Here is a 20920-nt window from a genome sequence, read left to right on the forward strand (position 1 = left end):
AAATGAGCTTTTCTGGAGCTGTGAGGTGCAGCAGAAATAGTTCTCACTAGCAGTAAATTAGCTTTATGGTCATTTTCTGTCATTGGCTGCTGTATGTTGGTGCTGTGCTGAAGAGATGTGGTTGGTGTGTACCAAAGCTAAACTAATCTCTAAGGCCTGCGGGACATCAGAAAACAAACCCCACCTTCCCTCCAGCACTGACCCAGCAGATACCTAACCCAGCTGCCCTGCCTCATCTCATCGCTCACCTCTCATGCCTAATGAGAGAGCTAGCAGGGAGACTGCTGCATCACTGCAGGTAGGTCTCCTCTCATTAGCATTTAAATAAGGAGGAGCAGTTGCAAACATTGTTTGTGTGGCATAATTTAACATTAGATTCTGTTGGATTGTCAAGTCTGTGGTTATGGTGGTTTGATTAAATTATTCATGTGAACAAAGGGGTGGTGTGGTAACCAGGACGCTGCCAGGCTGCTCTGGGATCTGTCAGACAGGTAATGACATTTCCTGTAGTACCATGAATGAATGAATGTCAGGCCTTCCATTTTAAAACTAACCAGGAGAAGCAAATTAGATACTTAGTATTAATTATTTCTGCTCTTGATTCAAAGCATGTTAACTGGAAGAGAAAAATGGGTACTTCAATCATTTACAACTGCACCTCTTTAAAGTTTGGGGACTTGCAAGAAACAGGGAAAAAATGTCAAAATTGATGCATCAGAGGCTGAGATATCCTGACTTTTTGTCCCCAGCATGAGTCAAGTTTCAAAAGTGCAGAATCCTACAGTTCCCATAATGCAATTCAGCAACATCTTTCATAAGACCTTCCCTGCCACGTTAATGCCTTCATCTTCAGCAACCTCAATGACATCATCATGTTTTTACAGGCTGAGTAGTACTCTGTTGACAAAATAAGTGGAATCCCAGTTTAATGTATTTCCTGTGAGGTGTCATTTTTGTTTTTGTGGGCACAAAGTAGACATTTAGACTTGTTAGCTGAAATAAGAGTTTACTGAATAATACAGTTGTGTTCAGTTCACAGTTAACAATCCACTTTAAACAAACCATCATGGTGTATTTGCAAAATAAAGTACAGGCAGTGTTTTTCTTTCTTTTTGTCATAATAAGAGCCCTCATTCACTGGATATAAAGTTCACAAGCAACAACTGGTGATGATGATGATGATGATGATGTGATGATTACTCTACTTTTGAAATGACTGTGTGGTAGATCTGAGAAGATTGCAAATCAACAAAAACAAATCTTGGAATGCAGCAAATACCAAAACACTTATAAGAAATTACTCTGTATCAATGCAGCCTATTGATCATCATGCCTGGCATGTCCACCACAGTGTTACTATACTGAAGACTGTTTATTCCACACATAAATATAAAACAGTTCTTCCTCTACAATAAAGACTGACACTACAGTAGCTGTGCCAGAACATACTGTAATCTAAACAGCTCCAGAGGCCGGGTGGCCTGCTGAGGCTATCTGACAGATCACAGATCTGATCTCCATTACAATCACTGTTTAAGGGAAAGACATTGAGCACTACTTGCTCTACAGGAAATGGCTTTATAACATATCCAAATACAGTTTGTGTGTCTCCCAGATATCGAAAGGAAACATATTTCAAATATTGTGATTGAGTGCTTAAGAATCTGTTTAAAAATAAAACTAATAAAAACAATTTTGGCATCTCAAACACATCCTGACACTTGTGAGCCAAATTTAATGGCACCAAAATCTCAAGAAAACTGCTCAAATGGGAGCATCTCACACAATTATGTAGTCTCATTTATAGTGTAGATGATCATTTATATGTATGGACATAATATTTAACAGGTAAATATTACCCATATGACTTCAGGTATGGCTACAACAATGTATCCTCAACTGCAAGGACATTTTTAAATATGCAAATTACATCAGAACCAAACTCAACTGGCTATAGCACCAAAAAAAGCACATTGTTTTGTCATAAAGGGCCCAAAGCAACAATTAAAATAGAATTCACTTTGCTCACTGTACAGGCAAAGTTATACTGCGGCGTGTGCACCATAATTTCAAAAACACGGTGGTATGACCAATAATGTTAATGTCACTGCTACATTGCGGCCATGGTGATAAATTGACTTAATAAAATACAAAACGTTGATAAAAGCAATATCAAAACACCTTACATTCAGATACTGTAGATTACATAACAACAAGCTTTTTGCATAAAAATGTGTGACCGAGGTCCTGTACAGTATCTCAAAATATAAAAGCTTCTTTTCACATTTCACAACAAGTGGATGCAGGCCATGCAACAGATTGCTTGTTATCTACATAAAAAATATCAAGTCAGATCATGCTTCAAAGTGCCTCAGCCCCCCTTATCGTCATGTATCATAATCTCTTCCCGGCGCTGCTGAAGTCAGTGGCACTCAGAGAATACAAAAAGATTCAAAGTGGCAAAATTCCCTCTGCTCTATAGAAATGTACTAAAAGGCTGGAAGAGGTGTCACGCTGTGGCCACTTTTCCTCCCTGACAATCAAGAGAGTGAATATCTGATGTTCACTCGTGTTGGTACAGGATACTGCCCCCCCCCTCCTTAGGCATTAGCGTGGATCCCTGTTCAAGTCTAGACTAGGGATTCAGAATGACACTGGTGGCATCCTCCTTTTCTCTGCGCTGGAAGGTGGCGTGAGCCTGTTCCAGATCCTCTATCACCCCCAACAGCCGAGCAGCGACACTCTGACCTGGCTTCAGGAGTTGAACATTGCATTCTGCACCATCTATGAGACAGAAAGTGTACAATAATAGCAAACTAAAAATGTAGACAACAATAAGAATTATTTCACCACAGCAGAAAATTTACAGTCTAGATGCAGCAGCTGGATCCTCACCTGGGTGGATGTCAGAGTTGATCTTTTCTTTGTTGCTGGGCATCTGATCAGCGTCTGGCATCTCCAGATATTTTTTCCTGCAGTATCAGTCAGGAACATTAATCATATAATCACTGACTGTTCTCTGAGAGCTGCTTTGTCTTTTCATTGAGTGACAGTAAAACATTTGATTGTTATGTCCAGAACCATCAACAGCAGCAGCAGCAGTGCGGCAGTAGTTCCAGTGTTGCAACATAGACCTCTAGTGTCCAGTAAGTGAACTGCATCTACAGATTGTTTCCTCCACTGACCTGAGTTTGTCTCTGCCCTGGAGCAGCTGCTTGTAAATGGTCTGAGTCTCTACGTCGGGATCCAGAGGGTCACTCCAATCCCCCAGAGTCACAGCAGAGTGGGTTCTACTGCAGCCTGTAACTGAGAAGCAGTCATACAGATAAACATGACAAGCCCTTCAACTATTGCATCAGGTGGAAGTCTCACAGCACTATGACTTTGAATGTTTTTAGTGTGAATTATCCCAGTGTCAATCTAACCTGAACTTTAGCATTACCCAAGGTTTAACCTAGAAGGAACATATGTCCCATAAACAGTCATGCATCCTAATAAACTGGAGCTCATAATGGTGAGAGGTCACATGGTACACCAGCATGTGAGGCTCTCTGACACTGACAAAATGTAATTGGTCAGAGAAAATCAAATCATTATTTCCAGCGCTCATCCTCTACTGAAGCAAAACATGGCAGCTACAAGTTGAGCATTTAGTCATTAAATATGGATTTACAGGAGCTCATTTGCTCTTTTAAGCCAACAACAAATTAGTTGACCAGGAGTGGAGTTAGAGGCTATAATGTTACGAACAAGATGTAAGCCTGCCATGTTGATGGACAATATTTCTGTAGTGAGTAGGTGGTTCTGGGAAGCTCTTAACTCCTGATGATCCTTCTGACGGCGTCCCAGGTTTAATTCAAGGCATTTGTAATGGAAGGTGACATAACATAAACTGCTCACACTCATCCTCTTCCAAAGTCAATGTTAGACTTTTCATATATGCTCACACACTGCACAGTTACACCACATCGTGAGTGAGCAGAAGTAATCAAAGCAGGATTACCAGCACGGTCCACCTGCAGGCAGCAGGTCCACTTGCCACTGCGATGAGCCCCTGGGTGGAAAGAGGGCAGCATGCGCTCATTGTAGATGCTGACTTTCCTGATAGCTGACAGCCACTGGTTCAGCTCATTCACGTTCTATTCAGACACAAATATACCATGAACCATTCATATGGTGGTAAGTCTAGTGAAATCAGAGCAGGATTCTATACAAAAGTGATATATTGTTTGAAACAACACATGAATTCACTGTTATTTCTGTTTTACAAGAATATTTATACCTGACGTAAACATTTCTTTTTAAACTAAGGGGTAATGGTTGGAGAAAATACATTAAAATAAATTAAAAAGTAAAGTAATGTCGCTTTAATTTTTTTTTAAATGTTTTTAAAAATAAAAACAATAGTCAACTTTTAATCTGTGCCAAAAGCTATAAAAGAATTTTTGTTACAGAAATGAGAGAGGTCAAAAACTATGTTGGTGACTGGCAGGTGTCAGTACCAATGCACCTTGCACTGGATGTACATGGTGTGCAGCTGCCCATCATTGTCCTGGGTGATGACCTGCATTACATTCTGCTGTTGAAAGGCATTTTCATCCACCCTCTCCACTGCACACACACACTGAATAGGGATTGAGGAGCGCACCTGCAATAATTCAAACACAAACCACAACCCCAATTAACACAAGTACACGCAGGCTGGTAATGATAGATCATGCTTCTGCAGTTTACATTTGAGTGAAATAAAAGTGACATTTGATCACACAGCAAATTAATGGGGCAGTGTCTGATACTGAAATATTTTTCATATATTAGGCTGTAAGGAACCGTATGAGACAAGGAGGAAGTGAAGATGAAATCAGTATGGCAGAAAAGGCCACTTTAAAGTGTAAATCAGGTACTTCCAATGGGAGCTCGCTTCACTGAGACTGGAGTGCTCCAACATGGAGGAAAGGGTCCAGGACATTGTCTGCAATCTGATTTGCAATGTTAGCATGAATATCCACAGCCTTCAATTAACCCTCGCCTTTATTCCAGTCACACAAAGCAGAGACTGGCTCAAAGAGGGAGCTTTTTACTGGGCTAGAGAGAGCCCGCTCTCCTCTCCGTTTCCCTCTCCCTCTCAGTCTGTGGCTGGTGAATGAGAGGAGATCATTATCACAAGGTTAGGCACCACATGGTAATAACACTAATGATGTCCTCACAAGGAGACCAACACAAATACATTAAAGCAAGCTGAGGGTGACTAAAATGTTTCCTCTTTTTATGAGCCAAGTTGATAAATGTCCTTCAAAGGGCAGACACGGCGACTAATTCATCATCAGACGGCATATCAGCTTCTAATAATGGATGAGTCACTTTCACATGACTTTGATTCAAAGTTTACTCATCTATTTTTGGCTTATATAAGACAAAGTTAATAAAAATGTATCTGGCAGGCATTCACTTAAATTTGTTTGATCCAAAAGTCACATTAGCAGACACATTAAGGAACAAGCTACCTAATTATACAGCCAGATGTTAAAAAACTAAACTTGAAACTCTGGCTGGTTGCCAAAATGGCTAAAATAGTAGATAAAAAACATTTTCTAACACAAACTCTAGCCTACTGAATCAGTACAGACCTGCCAATCAGGAGTTTTGGCATAGGAAAGGGTCTCACTAGTCAACCAGAAGTACCGCTTCTTAAAGGCAAAGCGGGACAGCAGTTGAGGTCCTTCTGCCTTGTGTTTGTGGAGGTACCCCTCTTTGACAGTAACTGAGGGCATGAATACAGCCCTCTGTGGCACCTCGGACACTGTAATACAGAGGAGAAAGAGTTTTAAATGGGATTCAAAGAAACACTTTGTTAAACACATGTAATGGCTTTTTCATCTATATAGACACAAGGTGGTGCTGTGACAATAAACAAACAGAACATTCTACTGTTAAACTACATTATATGTCTTCATTTTCAGCACTTTGTTATTTATGACACCTCGGCCGCCTTCCATCACCACGTGAAGGATGGCTTCAAAGAGGTGTAACAAGATTCCACTTCTGTCCAACAAATCCACCTGAAGAGCATTAAATGTCAAACTGGCCTTTAAGAGAAAAGAGTGGGTGTGATATGCAGAAGGAGGCTGAAACATGATATGTCAGAGGGGGAAGATGTTTCACAACAACAGCCTCACTGACACATGACAGCAAGAAAGCAGCCAAGACAAGTAGGGTAACCAGTGTGGCGTGTACGAGCGCCTGTGGCGTCTCACTCCAACTCCCCGCCAGCTTTTTTAGGCTTCCAGCTAGTTATGAATATTTCACCACTGGGCTACAGTATGGTTTCATTTAATCCTTATATCAGCTGGGAGCCAGCTGGCCTGCGGCTGATTAGCTCAACAGCACGACCTCTGAACTTTCCCCTTGATTGCCCGTTTAGTGGCGTGTTCACTGTTATCAGCCTTACCGATGTCATGATCTATGTCGATTAACTTGTCCAGTAAGTCTTTGACAGAGGCCACACTGCGAAGGATGATGGGGTGGAGAGGTGCCATCCACTGCTCCTTTCCGTGACCCAGCTGAAGGCCCAAGTTCCCAACACTTTGTAATGCCTGTAAACCGTAAAGACACAAATTCTACTCAACACTCTCATCTTCTGCACATGAAGTCCTCTAGACTTCCTAACCTGACGGTAACTGTCAGAACTCAGTATGAGTGACTGCACATCTCAAAGTGGGAGATCAAAAGGGTCCCTGAGGCCAAGCATGCTGTGAGGCCCTTTGTCTGGCCCACACCTGGCCTAGGGTGCGGAGGAAGTCCCTCTCTCCACCCTCTCTGATGCTCGGCTTTGAACGCAGTCTGGTAACAGCGCACACAGAGGTAAAAATAGCCTGTTCTCTTTCTCTGTAGAGGACCCATGGCAACAGCACTTCAGCACCATGGACAGCAACCACAGAAACCACACATGAGGAATGAGGTTTCACTTTTCTTTTAATGTGAGACCATGACACCCCTGTTTTTAATGATGTTGAGGATGCATGCAGGGAGGTGTTTATTTTAGAGAGAGATGGGGCCCCCTCCATTCAAAAACATAGTGAGCTCTCAGTTATGACCTACTAGACGCCTTTCTTGACAGTCTCAAGGAAATGGATTTTCAATGGTGTCTTTCTTTTGTCATTTGACCCAATTTCCAGTTGAATTCCAGGGATGTTAGAGCAGAGGATAATGTGAGAAGGTATTGTTCAAAAGCCTATGGCAAACAATGGCATAGTGTGAAACCCACTGCATACCTGGCATGGTTGGTGAAAGAATCCACTGTGAAATGTATTGTGTATAATCTTGAGTTGTAATAAATTTCTGCTTCTATAAAATAAATGAATTCAAGCTTGTGGAACACTAACAGGGGTTTTTCTTTCCTATAATGGGAGAGATGAGGGGGAGAAATATTGATGGGAATTTTTACATATACTTGTAGTTAAGCAATAAGATATCCAGGAAGTACATTCATTGACATAAAAACACCCAACAAGGTGAAAAAGTAACTGCTCAGGACTGTGTTACCTGTCACTCCATACAAAAACACTTCTGCCTGTACACATAGTATAAACACTGCATGTTGTATTCATGCATCATATTTACTTTTCTTTCACCTGCAAATTAAAATTCCTATCAGTTGGCACTTCAGCATTTAGCCTCAGTTGCAGTGCATCTGGCCTCTTAACTGTTTGTTTTTTTCTGCACTTAAGTGTGATGTCTGGAGATGAATAAATTATTCATAGCAATGTCTGTGTGTACGTTTGAGTTGTGAATTATACCTTGGCCAGTAGTAACAGTGTTCGGCTTGTGCGCGTATCAGCATGCTGGTCCCTCAGCTGGAACAGTTTGGGTGTGAGGATTGCAGGAGCAAAAAAACGCAGGAAAAAGAATCCACTGATGGCCAAATACTTAACATCCTGTAAAACATTTGGTGAAATTGACAGGAGCGTTAAGGAACCTGAGGACCGTTTCTTTGGATAACAACTGTAGTGCAGTATCTCACATGTAAAGGCAATGTAAACTGATTAAATCTCTAATACACAAATATTTTAAAATGCACTGAAATTGTGTTTACGGCTTTTCTTTGCTCCAGACTGACCTCATTCTCAGGTTCAGAAAATTGCTCCTCTACCCTCTTGTGCAGCTGTTTGAAGGCCACTCTCATGACAGGAGGACACTGATCGACTGAGCCCACGATTGATTCAATGATGCTGGTTAAGTAGCTCTGCAGCATCTCCACACTGCTGTCCCGCACCTCTGCCTCTGACACTGCACCCTTAAATGAAATTCGCCTTCAGAGAGAAAGAAAGATAGATAGGACTGAATGCCACTGTCGGAAACCTATTCATTATGAAGACAATTCAAGGACAAGATGCTAGTCATACTAGCAATATTGCTTATAAATAGTCTGAATTCTGCAAAGACCATACATAATTAACCTTACTAAGCAAATACTCAATCTACAATGGCTCTTGTAATATAACTGATAACCTCTCTGTTCCTGATAATGTCATTACATGTGAGAGCATCCTATTTTAGAGATTTTAGAGACAAGGGAATGCAGACACTGAGTACCGAATTGAGGATGTCAGGGGAGATTTATAGACGGGGAGTGGAGAAAACAAATATGGTGATGGCAGGCACAGCCACCACACGTAGAGGATGTTAGATCCTAGATCTCCCTCCATGTCAGAGATAGACATCTCAGGGGGCTCATAGCAGTTGCCAAGCAACAGCCTTCCCCCTTTTTACATTCCTTTTTTTTTTCGTTTTCTCACATTGATGTCTTCCTATCAGGGGTAAAGAGTAAAGGAGTGGGCAGTCTCATGTGGCAGCTTTTCCATTTGACCATTTTCACACATAGATTGTGAACTACACACATAATTCCACTTGTCATTTGCAGTTTAAGACATGAACCTGTGGGACATATTTGGACTATTTTAAGAATATGATCAATAGAATATGATGTTTTACCTTGTGCGGTTCAGGTCGATCTTACATGGATCCAGTTCAATGTACTTCTTCTCATCAAAGATGAGGTTAATGATGGGCTTCAGCACCTCATGCAGATACAGCATGCCAACAGCCTGACACAAAACAATGCCATATGTTGAGGACACCTCATTTGCATTTATTCTACAGGGATTGTTTTCTAAAGTGTAACCAAGGTGTAATATGATGCAGCAGGGAACCATAAGGCATGCAACTGACTCAGTGTGCATTTAAAAGAGATGGGAAATGTTAAGATAGATAATAGCTGAGATTGGCTACATGAGTGAAAATAATTAGTGGTCACATCGTGCTTTTACTTACACGAGAGACAGATAAATCAATTACTCTCAAATCTTGGTTTAAAAAAAACAGCAGATACACCAACGCACCTTCATAAACTGTTCCATGGCTTTGGAGGCAAGTGAGTTGGAGCGAAATAAAGTGTTTGGATCAGCTATGAGAGCAAAACAAAAAAGAGATTGTTTTATTGAAAATAACATTTTGGAGATACTGGAGAAACAAGATGAACTGTTGGAATTTTTGGAACATGAAATGTGTGAACTGTCTTCTTTTCATGCAATATCTAATGCATTCCTTTGCCTTTTCTTGTAGAGGAATCCTTCCTCTGATGATCTTTTCTCTAATCAAGTTTTTATGTGGAGTTTTTCTTCATCTGAATTGAGGATCAAAGGCTAAAGGATGTCATGCACTCTACAGACTTTAAAGCCCTCTGGCACAAACTTGTGATTTTGAGCTATATACGTGAATTTCACTTTTTTTACTTGCCTGTAAGTATGATCAGTCAGTTTCCTCCTAATAGTTTCAAATAAAACATTTAAAAAAAACACCATGTTTGATGTTTGATAAAAACTGACAAAGGTTTCCCACACTGTATTAATAGCCCCAAATAAGTGTAATGAAGTAATGGGTTAGTTTTCACAAAGATCTCTACAAGGCTTTCAGTAATTCCTGATGCCTGTGAGCCTCTGAATGAGCACATGTAGAGTTTTTGGATGTGTATGCATTCTATCCTGTTTGATATATGTCTTCGATGTACTGTATGTCTGTCACAAATGAAGGTAGACTGACCATGCTGCAACATCACTTAAATCCTTCAAGGTGACAACACTGTAACAGGACTCGGTTGCCAGGTAAAATATTTTGGTTCTAAAAATCAGGACATCTGGGAAAGGTTTGATTTTAATATGCAGCCCAGTGGGTGAACAGTATATTTTTCTTGCCCCTGTGCCCAACTTTAATGTGTGGCTGCTCACGGCATCTATTCCTGATCAACCAGTTACCGTTCAGATCATGTGGAGTTGCTATGGAAACTTAGGCACTATGCTTATTATCTCAAACTACACCAACAGTACCCAAAGACCAGAGCACAACTCTGTGTGAATTAGCAATAGGGATGTGGTGCGGAGGCAAAAACATGACTAATACAGACCACAGAGAAGCTATGAAAAGACGGTTGGCTGAGTAAATAATTGGCATCAGGGTAGTAAATATAGTGCTGGTAGGTTTGAAGTGCCCACACACGGACCATGACTGCAGCGTTCAGGGATCTTAATGTCAATTCACAGTTAGCAGCAATAGCAGCAACCCTCCGAGGGTCTCTGGAGTGGATCAATAACAGAAAACTGGCATGTCCCAAACTTTGACTAATATAAATACTGACTCATAAGGATATAGTTAGGTCTTACGCACTCTGTATTAGTCACAGTTTTGTAGTAGTCACAGTTCTTACATGCAAAAAACTGAAATATGTAGCCATTAATGGTGGAAACATTTAAATAATAACTCATCTTTGTTGATATATAATATCTAAATTGCAAACTAGAGTACACAGAAGTAAAAATGTCTGCACATCCTAGTTTTATGGAGATGTTACACTTACAAATAGCTCTGATGGACACTGATCTGATGTTTTAGACAGCTCTGATATCTTTACATGTTGTTACTTTGGTTGTTTACTTACTGGTGTGGTTGACCTCCCGGGTGTTAAGGTAATCCAGAAAGGGCACCACCAGGCCCTGGCCCAGGTAGATCTTTACCAGGGTCATTGCCACGTCCTGTCGGCTCTCAACTGTGGTCACCTCCTCCAGCATGGTCAGAGCAGTGCTATCCTCCACCTGGTGAGAGGAGGACCCAGGTCATGACATGCTGCTGACATGGCCAAAGAGTTTTTCTGTCGTCTGAAAGCCAGCATGAGATTAATAAACCAGGCGGAGTCAAGATAAATGTGGATTAGTTTAGGGGAAAACATTAGAACTGGAAAAAAAGTATCTCTTGATGTTACAGCACTAAATTTCTTACACAGGTGAGAACGTGAATATCAGCACTGAGGAGGAGTTGCTAACCTCGGTGGGCGAGATGACCGACTCAACCAAAAGGTCTATGAGGGGCTGATAGTACACAGACGGCAAAATCCGATCCTCCACCAAACGCACCTTGAGACGCAGCGCTCCCAGCTTGCCACTAGAAACAAAGGAAAATACCACAAAATCTCAGCAAGAGGAGATTTTGTGCACACCTTGAGCTCATACTGAGGTATGGCTTCATTTAAAATAAACTGAAAATGAAAAAGTGTTCATAACACCCAATAAAGACGACCTCCTGAATTTATTTGTTTTTCTGTAAGTGAAAACAACCAAATACACTTTTTCTACAGCGTTGTCTTATGAGAGAAGTGTGTGAAATCGACACAAAATTCTAAGTAAAAGGGCAATGCCTAAAGATTGCCTTATTATTGAAGAAACAGATTAAGCTGTTTATTGGTAGTAGTATATAGTGTAAATATAAATGCATCTAATACATTTTTTAAATGTTCTTACAAAATGTCTATATTATTGTAAAGTGAAAAACTGATCATATCAAATCAAATGTAAATGGTAAACAGCTGTTAAGGTGTCTTAATGTTCAAGAAGACTGTCAAAGGGTAACATATAGTCCCTGAGGTAATATCTCTTCCAGTGTCATTTTCTTCTTTCTTCTTTATGTGAAAGTAAGTCTCTAACTAAATTTCCACTCTGTAGTGTGTTCCTCTCTGTGTGTTAGATCCTAATGAATCTCTGAGATTCATTTCTGTTTGACATTACTCCTCTGCAGTTCGCTCAGCTCCCTTTGTTCTAAAAATATCTAAAGGAAGAGATGCTGTCAGAGACCTGGCCATACACCTGTGAATCTTCATTTAAATGCACTAAAGGATGCATGAGGAGGAACAGATTCTTTCCTTGAGTGCGTTTCAAAAAGACACACGGATTGCTGCACGATTTAAGTCTGATAAGATTCCAAAAGCAGTCAACAAAATGCTCGTCTCAGTTATACAAACACACAAACTCACCACATTGAATAAACAAGCACACCCATAATCCTCACCCAGCATCAACCTCATTGTTTCCCAAGGGTAGCAAACGAAACCAGCCCTCTAACAGAGGTGTCTTGTGTAAACAAGCAAAAGGGATTTCCACCTGTGGAAAGAAACAACATAGAAGGATAGAATATCAGACAAGAACAACAACCTATTAAGCAATTTTATGGTGGGAAATACTGTACTCAAGGATGAAGCATACAGTATTTTATACAATGACCAATACATGAAATCGATGAAGTGTGTAACATAATACAGAATCTTGATAGAACACAGTAATATGCCGTCCTCACCTTTCCCAGAAAGTCATTCTTGCCCACCATGTCCCAGTCCCAGACCTCCACCGTGATAGTTCCCTCCTGACTTAGTTCCTCTGGATCCAGCTCCAGCTCCAGCATCTCTCCCCAATGAGGGAAACGTGTCTTCTTGATAATCTGAAACCCAGCAGGTTGGGGTGTTAGAAAATCCTAAAACTTTATCTCTGTTCACTACACTACTTCACCTCAGCTCTGATCCTACGTATACAGTAATATGAAATAAAATGACAATGATACGATCCAAAAAAACATCAATTACAATAGAAGTATTTGGCTTCAGTGAAACCATTACATACTGAACATGCACGCACACAGAGCTCACCGAAGTCTCTGCACTGTGGTTGTTGAAAATAACTCTTGTAAATGGATCCGAGGTTCCAGAGATGTCTCTCGGAGCCAGGTCTCTGTGGGGTTACCAGACCAAAAGACAACAGAACCGTTCAATACATTAAATTGGCCGACAAACTCCTATTCCCTGCTCTGTAAATTAGTGTGTTAAGTGCAGCGAGGTAAAATAGCAAAACCACGACTTTTCGCTTGACCTCAATCTTTCACACAAATTCACATTCATCCGAGCATGTTTAAATAACACAGTGTCAAGCCCTGATTGACATGCTCATTAGAGCCCTGCCTGAGAGGGAGAGATTGTAGCCTGGGACACACAGATGGGGCAGTGAGTGGTGTGATAGCGGCAGAATGACTCAGGAGGGGAGTGTGGAGGCCTGCGGGGTGATGGTGATAAGATTACAGCACAGGAATGGTGATGACACTGACACCTCTCGCTGCAAGATACTCCGATAAAGAAATTTAACTTATGACTGACGACCACTTTAATTATCTCAAAACTACTGAATTGTGACACGCACAAGTCAAGATAAATGATAGTTTTAACACCTGGAAAGTGCATTTGAACACACGTTTATTATATTCCCAAGCGGATCCAGACCCTCTCATCATCTAATCTGTGGGCCAACGTGGGTCTTTAATCATAGTTCTGTAGTCCATCATTATCTCTAAATGAGCTCATATTTATAACATAACACAGTGGCAGCTTTTCAAGCTCAAAGTCATGCTACCTGGCTTCAATGACTTGACATCGCAGGCTAATCTTCTCTGTGTCTTTCAGCAGCTCCAGACTCAGGTGGATCTCCCCCTGGACCTCTTCATCAGGATCGACTCTTGTCAGGTTCAGCCAACTATCCAGCCCTGATGATACCGCACAGACAGGTGTCATTCATTGAAACAGCACACCTGATAACAAACATGGAAACTAGGGATGCAACCGATGGTCAATTTTTTTCTGTCAATTGACAAATTGATTGATCAACTAAATCATTTCAGAACTAATGGAAAAGTAATATCCTAACCTTAATGGAGAGAGTTGAAAATGAAGAAAGAGATGATAAGAGATATGAAACAATGAGCTGATCAACAGAAAAATAATCTGCAACTGTTTTAATAATCAGTTTATTGTTTAAGCTTTTTTCAAGGCAAAAAATGCCAGACATTCCCTAGTTCCAGCTTCTCAGCTGTGAGCTTTTTTTTGTCTTATTCGATAGTAAACTAAATTATTTTGGGAGTTTGAGAGTTGGTTTAGGAAAACAAGCAATTTAATGACTATTCACTATTTTCTGAAATTTTATAAACTATATATCAATTAATCAGGAAAATAACTGATAATGAAAACAATAGTTAGATGCAGTCCTAAATTAACTAACTTTAAAGTATGTATTTAAGTAAGTATACATTTAAAAATATCTAATTTTGTTTTAAATATTTTCCATAACGCTAACAAGTATAAGACAAGGTGTAGGCATGCACAAACTACAGTTTAATATTCCAAGCAACATGTAGTTTATTTGATACGGTTTACACTGCATGCATGTCAAATTGAATGTGTTCTGTCTTCATTATTTCAGAAGTATCTGACATAAGCAAGGGTACAATGTCAAGGCCAGACTGTGAGAAGATTCCTGCGAGGGAGTAAGTGACTCAGTACCAACATGTACCAATGAATCACAGGAGCGAGGGCCATGCCAAGTAGCTTTCAGGAGAGAGGTATCATTAATATGCAGCACACACACCCTGATAAACACTTTCATAAGTCATTTCATAAAACTACAAAATCTCAACATACCAAAGTTTAAATGCCATATGGCTGGCCAAGACAGCACAGACAGTGCTTGAGTTCATACTGAGGTAAACACTGTGACTAATTTCTTGAATGTGAAAGCCTCTGTGAGAGAGCCAGACTTTTACTGGTTTGAGGCCATTTGAAATGCTTTGGTTGTTCTCCTCTTTTTTTGCAGCGCTGTGGGATTCCAAATGAAGGTTTAAAATGCACAATGAATGCCTGGTTCATTGCACAACTCAAAAGAAACTCTGAAAAAGATGATTGATAAATGAGAACAAATCAAATTAAATGTGCGAGCGTGCATTTCTCAACATTCCCAGCGGCTCGGGTTAAAAAAGGCATGTCTCCTCAATCACTCAGACCTTTGACTCGGTCATGGGAATCCATGTATGTTTAACCTCTGAGCTCTGGTCATGCGCCCGTCCTGCTGCACATGTACACCCATGAAGTTTTGTTCAGTCGTACCTTTAGCTTGAGATCCAATGGCTTCTTTGCTCAGAGTTATCTTTCCAATAACATCGTCATGGCTGTAGAAAGAGATAAAACAACAGATGATCAGATAGACAAAATTGAAAATATGATCAAATGTGTTTGTTCTCACTGGAGTTAAATGAGGTGACAGATTGATTAGTGTACTGGTGGTCATGAGAAAAGGAGAAAAAAATAACCTTTAATCAATCTGGGTGACCATCTGCCTGATGATGTTTGTTTATTCAAAGCTTGTTTTTTTCCCCCAAAAAACGTTAAACCGTACATGAGGTCAAGTTAAGCAAACACTGATGGCTTGATAGACGATAAATCATTGCAAAGCACCATCAGTAAACAGTAATGGCTGAATATGGAGTCATTTAGATACAGCATACGATTTACCCAATCGTGTCCTCATCCATGACATGAAAGGAGAGTGAATGGAACCCCATCGGAAGGTGCAGCGTGTACTCTTCACCCCAGAAAGGATTAAGGTTCTTCCACACTGTGGCAGTCCTGAAAAAAAAGAGGCAGTAGTCACTGTAAATGTGGCAGCAGTATACACCCTCCATTACTCACTTCATAAGTGTAGCTGAGGGCAGACAACTTCATATGCTTTTCTAGTAATAATGAAAAGTCTCAGTCATGTATCTCTACAGTAGTGGTTCTCCACATGGGCACGGGACCATTTCAAGGAGTTGTAAGATAAATCTGAGGGGTCGTGAGATGAAGAAGAACAAACATAGATCTGCTACACAAAATTGTATTACTTTTTTCTGACTTCTATGTAAAGCCTCTGGATAGTTTTTCCTCTTTAGAAATATTTCAAATGAAACAATCTGAAAAGTGAATTTACTTTTTGGTAGAACTGCTCACAACTAAACAGATATCGCTTCATTTTGACTGATCATGTTGTAAAAAGGTTTTTGAACTGTGGCTCTACATCAAAATCTTCTGCTTTTTGATACTAGATCAGGTTCCACGTAGCATTCAGTATGTTTTCTGGATAAATCATTTTGTAAGTGCTCGTAAGAGATCTGTCAGAGCCGAAGGGTTCTGGACGACCAGGGTGTGTATTGAACTTCAATACTTGTTTGATACGGAACGAAATGTGTCAACTAAGTATCAAAACTGTCAGGTGCCCGGTCAGATTAATGGTCTTGTTTACTTATTCTTTGATCAGATAGTTCCTGATTTAAATTATAAATCTGCTCGTGTTTAGACAACATCTAAATGAAAAAAGGGTTTGATAAAAAAATTTAAAAACAGGTTTACATTCCTGAAAGCAATAAGAAATCAAAAAGTACCGTTTTGGTATCAGCACCATAGTCGAGTAACATATATTCAAAAGTATCTAAAGATTTTAACGGATACCCAACCCTGAGGACAACCTACAAATCCTGAATGTTTTTAATCAGCCCTTCTGTTTCTCAGAGTGTACTGTACCCATTATTTCCCACAAGAATCTAGCAGCCACATCATCCATGAGCATCACACTGGAGGAGTCAGTTGACCAGTAACACTACAAGTACAAGATAATTAGTGTGAGTGTCTGCAGTGAATCACTGTGCTGTTCCCCCTCACTATACCAGATAGAATAGCCACTGACTTCATTCCATGTTCTTGTTAAAGCCCACAGCAATTTATTTCTACAAGGATCTGAATTGCTGCTTCAGACCACCACTTGGAAATAAACTGTTAGTCTGGCTGCTTTCTGCAAAAAAAAAAAAAAAAAAACGTGCTTAATCTGAACATTTTGAGGGCTGAAATCTGTCTGTGCTTTTGCACTCAAACTGAGAACACCTCTGAACTGGTGTATTCTGCTCTCAGCTCCCACCATTCTCCTTGCTTACACCGGGAGCTCCCTGCAATAATTGATGCGCCCTCTCCATGGTTACCTGCGGGTGTTTTAAAGGCCAGACCAGTATCGGGTTCTCTGTGTTGGAAGGGCCACGCTGTGGGCACCACAACCCTGATCACACACACTCCTCCCTGGGCTAACATGTGCGGAGTAGCCGGAGCACAACCAGAGAACTAACATAACGTAAATATCTCAACTGTGCTGAAGGATATTCAAATCTGAGTATAAAGACTAAAGACAATCTGCAGCCTGTACTTCTGGATAAAACAAGATGCACTTAGAGCAGGACTTACCTGGCCACAACTTCATTGTCAACTTTTACAATGCAGTATGGATCACTGGTTCCGGATCTGAAGATGAAGAAAAATGTATGACAGCATAAGACATGACACCTGAAGATGACTAGTCGATTTGTCTCGTTAATTGTCAGTTGTCTTGACTTAAACACGCCAATGTAAACTGGAATAGACAGTCCTGACTTAATAACTCACATTTAATTCCTTAATAGGAGACAGCATACAAGTACACAGGTCTGAACTTTTTCTTCTTACCTAACCAGCCTGATAAATACTAGTTCAACATTTTAGAGGCTTCATTTGATCTCAGAGCTATAAGACCCTATATTGCATAGATAAGCACCTGCCATTCAGAAATTACTTACACGTCTTTGGCCGGGAGGTTCCTGCCCTCGACAATGCGAAAATAAAGAGATGTATTTTTGGCCATTTTTAGTCGAGTGAGCTATTATCCAATTTCTCCTTGTGTGTTCCCATACACGCTCTTATAAATAGTGCTCTACCCCTCCGCAAGTGAGTTTTCTTCATTTCATGGCACCTTCGGCGCGTGACGGCGCACAGCCCACCAGTAGCGCGCGACACAGGCGCGCATCCATCCAGCTCAGTCAGTCCAGCGAGTTCAACACTGAGGGCTGATCCGGGGTTTTAAAGCTGTCAGTCTCTTCTTTTATGCGTATGAAATGTCCATTCTTAAATAATATCGTGGAATAAAAGGTATTCACAACAGCACCTGCGGATATTTTTCTTAGAAATCTGACATCGTTCACAATCTGTTTGTAATTGACGTAATTGCCGTTTTTTTCCAGATACGCTGTCGTACTGATTTATAATAGCATAAGTGTAGAGTTTATGGTTATACCTGATAGGTATTCTCAGCTTCTCCTTTGTTGCAATGCGCCACCTGACGGGCATATTGAGCTACTACACGCACCATTTTATTTTAAACATTACAGGCAGGCATCTTGACAGCCAGCAACTTGGGGTCCTCTGTAGAGCGAATGGGAGCTAATAACAACGTTACACCTACAGCTGCAAAATCAATCATTTTCTTACTATTAAGTCGGCGTAGTAACCATAACTACGTGCCGTTAACTTACGAAGATCATTAGATGCAGCCTAGTCTTCACCAGGTTAGTTCTTTTGTTTCTGAGAAGTTTTAATTAGTTAAATTAGCCCAACCTGCTACTGTTAGCTAGTTGAGTGCTGTTTTCATCTTCCCAGCTGGGGACATGGATGGTTATCCCGGAGTCATTGGTGGTGATTCTACCAAACAACAAGAGAGACATTACTACCTTTTATCAGAGCTGCAAACTTTAGTCAAAGATTTACCAAGGTAATGTTTCCTTAGCTCCAGGGAGGGCTCCTTCACTAACTTCAGAGAACTTCAGTTAAATGTCTATTTTTTTTATCTGTATAGTCGTTTTGTAAGAGCATCTTGACGTTGTTTTTTTCCATGTGTAGCTCCTTCCAGCAGCGCCTGTCCTACAACACACTGAGTGACCTGGCTCTGGCACTCATAGATGGGACGGTCTATGAGATAGTGCAGGGGCTCCTGGATATTCAGCATCTGACAGAGAAAAATCTGTACAACCAGAGGCAAAAGCTGCACTGTGAACACCAAGGTTGGTGCTCTGTTTAACAGAAAACACACTGAGACTAATGGTATCTGATCCAAGAAGCAAGTTCCCTGCCTGTGATCAGACTAATTGTGCTGAATAAAACTAGGGAACCCCTTCAAATCAGGAACCATATGAAGTACCGAACCTGCTTCTTGGAACAGTCCCCAGGTATGATGATGCAACTGCTCAATGTTGATGTTGACGTGCTGCTTCTTTTGTGTGTAGCACTCAAACAAGACCTTGCACGGAAGCACAAAGAAGCTCTGCAGTCATGCAAGTCTCACAACCTTGCGCTCCTCAAATCAAATCAACAAGCTGAGCAAGAGGTAAGGCATTGGCACATCCTAATTCCTCTGAGTACTAAAATGGCTATGGTTATTGCTGTATGCTTCTTGTTTTTCAAACAGTTGTGCGTTGTGTTATCAGGCTCTGGAAATCCGTGTGCGAGAGGAGCAAAGAATGATGGATAAGAAGATTGTAGCGGAAATTGATCAAAAAGTGATAGACCAACAGAATACCCTGGAGAAGGCTGGAGTCCCTGGGTTTTACATCACCACTAATCCTCAGGTTAACTTCTAGACCTGTTTAGTCACTGTAGTTAAAATGTACTCCACAAATGGTACCGTAGCATAGAAAACATGCACTTTATGATACATACAAATGTCCAGCAGATGGCAATGTACTGTATGTCCACACTAATTGCTCTTCAACAACTGTGTGTTATTTCAGGAGCTGACAATGCAGATGAATCTACTTGAATTGGTGCTCAAGCTTCAACAGAAGGAGTCACAATCTGGTATCCTATGAGACAGAGACTAATGGGAGAAGAAAATACATACAATGGTAGCAGACGGCGTTCGCTCACATTCCAGTAACTGTGAGATTCAACATGTACTGGCCGACATTGGCAATGCTCACTTTAAAAAGCAACATGTTAAAGAAGTGTTTATCACTTGTTGTAAAGAGTGTAATATTTACCATCACAATCTGTTTGTCCCAGGAGTACAAGTAAGACGATATAAGTCCTGAAGGGGGTCAAACAGTTGTGACAACACAGAGTGCAAAGAACTTATATGCTGTGTCACACATTGTGAAATTAGTTTTGGTGCATATCCCTCAAAAACAATAATGTATACGGTAATAATAATAATATAAGCATTTCAGCACAGTAATAAGAGAGCAGGCTCAACCAGACGTTAACTATAGCTGTAACTGGAATTAACGCAGCGCCCCTCCTGCAATATATGGTCACTCCATAAGAGCCCCCTGATGCCTTTGGAGAAGTCTACACCATTTGAGGTGAACAGGAATGTTTTATTTGATGTGTGTACATGGGGACCCAACTCTGAGCAGCAGTATTGTACTGACATCACAATTAAAGCTGAAATCTGTAACTTTCCATGTTTTATTGCCCTCTGAAATGGTTAAAATGCAAACAAAGTGTGAAATGTGCCAGTTTTGATCAGACTTTACTTCTTATTTATTTTAATAGTACTGTGATAGATTTCCTATACACACTTTTCTCATATTTCTTGCTGTTTTATTGTGTATAATGTTTTTTTTATCTGTTCAGTTTGTTATTAGTTATGTTATTAACAATGAATTTTTCAATGTTCATTGTCCCCCATAAATAAACAATTTGTGAATATGAATCAGGATGCAACCAAAGAGGTAGTAGCGGAGTAGGAATAGACTTTAAACACATAGTGTTTGCTTTTCTCTTGAATGCAAATTATATGAAATATAGCGTTGTTTTTCCATAACATTGATATCTATTTTCATTAAAACAAATGTTTCAAAAGTCTCTCAAAATGTCTTTGTGTTTTGTGAAACTCAGAAACAT

General features: G+C 40.4%; 2 protein-coding genes across 4 annotated transcripts; one reads left to right on the top strand and one right to left on the bottom strand.

Moving 5' to 3' along the window:
* Positions 1–1357: 1357 nt before the first annotated feature.
* Positions 1358–18917, bottom strand: LOC137193708 (rasGAP-activating-like protein 1). Of its 3 annotated transcripts, none has more exons than XM_067605052.1 (21): positions 18788–18917; positions 17456–17512; positions 15704–15817; positions 15299–15360; positions 13776–13905; positions 13022–13103; positions 12676–12816; positions 12391–12482; positions 11373–11490; positions 10991–11144; positions 9399–9463; positions 8992–9104; positions 8117–8309; positions 7797–7934; positions 6449–6593; positions 5628–5800; positions 4511–4648; positions 4004–4139; positions 3186–3306; positions 2896–2972; positions 1358–2784 (listed from the first exon to the last, which is right to left on the bottom strand). In XM_067605052.1, exons 3-21 carry the CDS (start codon positions 15751–15753, stop codon positions 2636–2638), a joined length of 2277 nt encoding a protein of 758 aa, XP_067461153.1. In that variant the 5' UTR covers positions 15754–15817; positions 17456–17512; positions 18788–18917; the 3' UTR covers positions 1358–2635. The 3 variants fall into 3 exon arrangements, with proteins under 3 accessions (XP_067461153.1, XP_067461144.1, XP_067461162.1); XM_067605043.1 differs by lacking the exon at positions 18788–18917 and adding an exon at positions 17824–18311; XM_067605061.1 differs by lacking the exons at positions 1358–2784; positions 2896–2972; positions 3186–3306; positions 18788–18917 and adding an exon at positions 17824–18311 and having other exon boundaries at positions 4054–4139; positions 4503–4648.
* On the top strand, positions 18439–20881 carry dgcr6 (DiGeorge syndrome critical region gene 6). The gene is made up of 6 exons (XM_067605115.1): positions 18439–18588; positions 18680–18791; positions 18920–19080; positions 19303–19403; positions 19504–19644; positions 19807–20881. Exons 2-6 carry the CDS (start codon positions 18688–18690, stop codon positions 19882–19884), a joined length of 585 nt encoding a protein of 194 aa, XP_067461216.1. The 5' UTR covers positions 18439–18588; positions 18680–18687; the 3' UTR covers positions 19885–20881.
* Positions 20882–20920: the final 39 nt, after the last annotated feature.

The sequence above is a fragment of the Thunnus thynnus genome, chromosome 2, assembly GCF_963924715.1.
Source record: "Thunnus thynnus chromosome 2, fThuThy2.1, whole genome shotgun sequence".
Taxonomy (NCBI): Eukaryota; Metazoa; Chordata; class Actinopteri; order Scombriformes; family Scombridae; genus Thunnus; species Thunnus thynnus.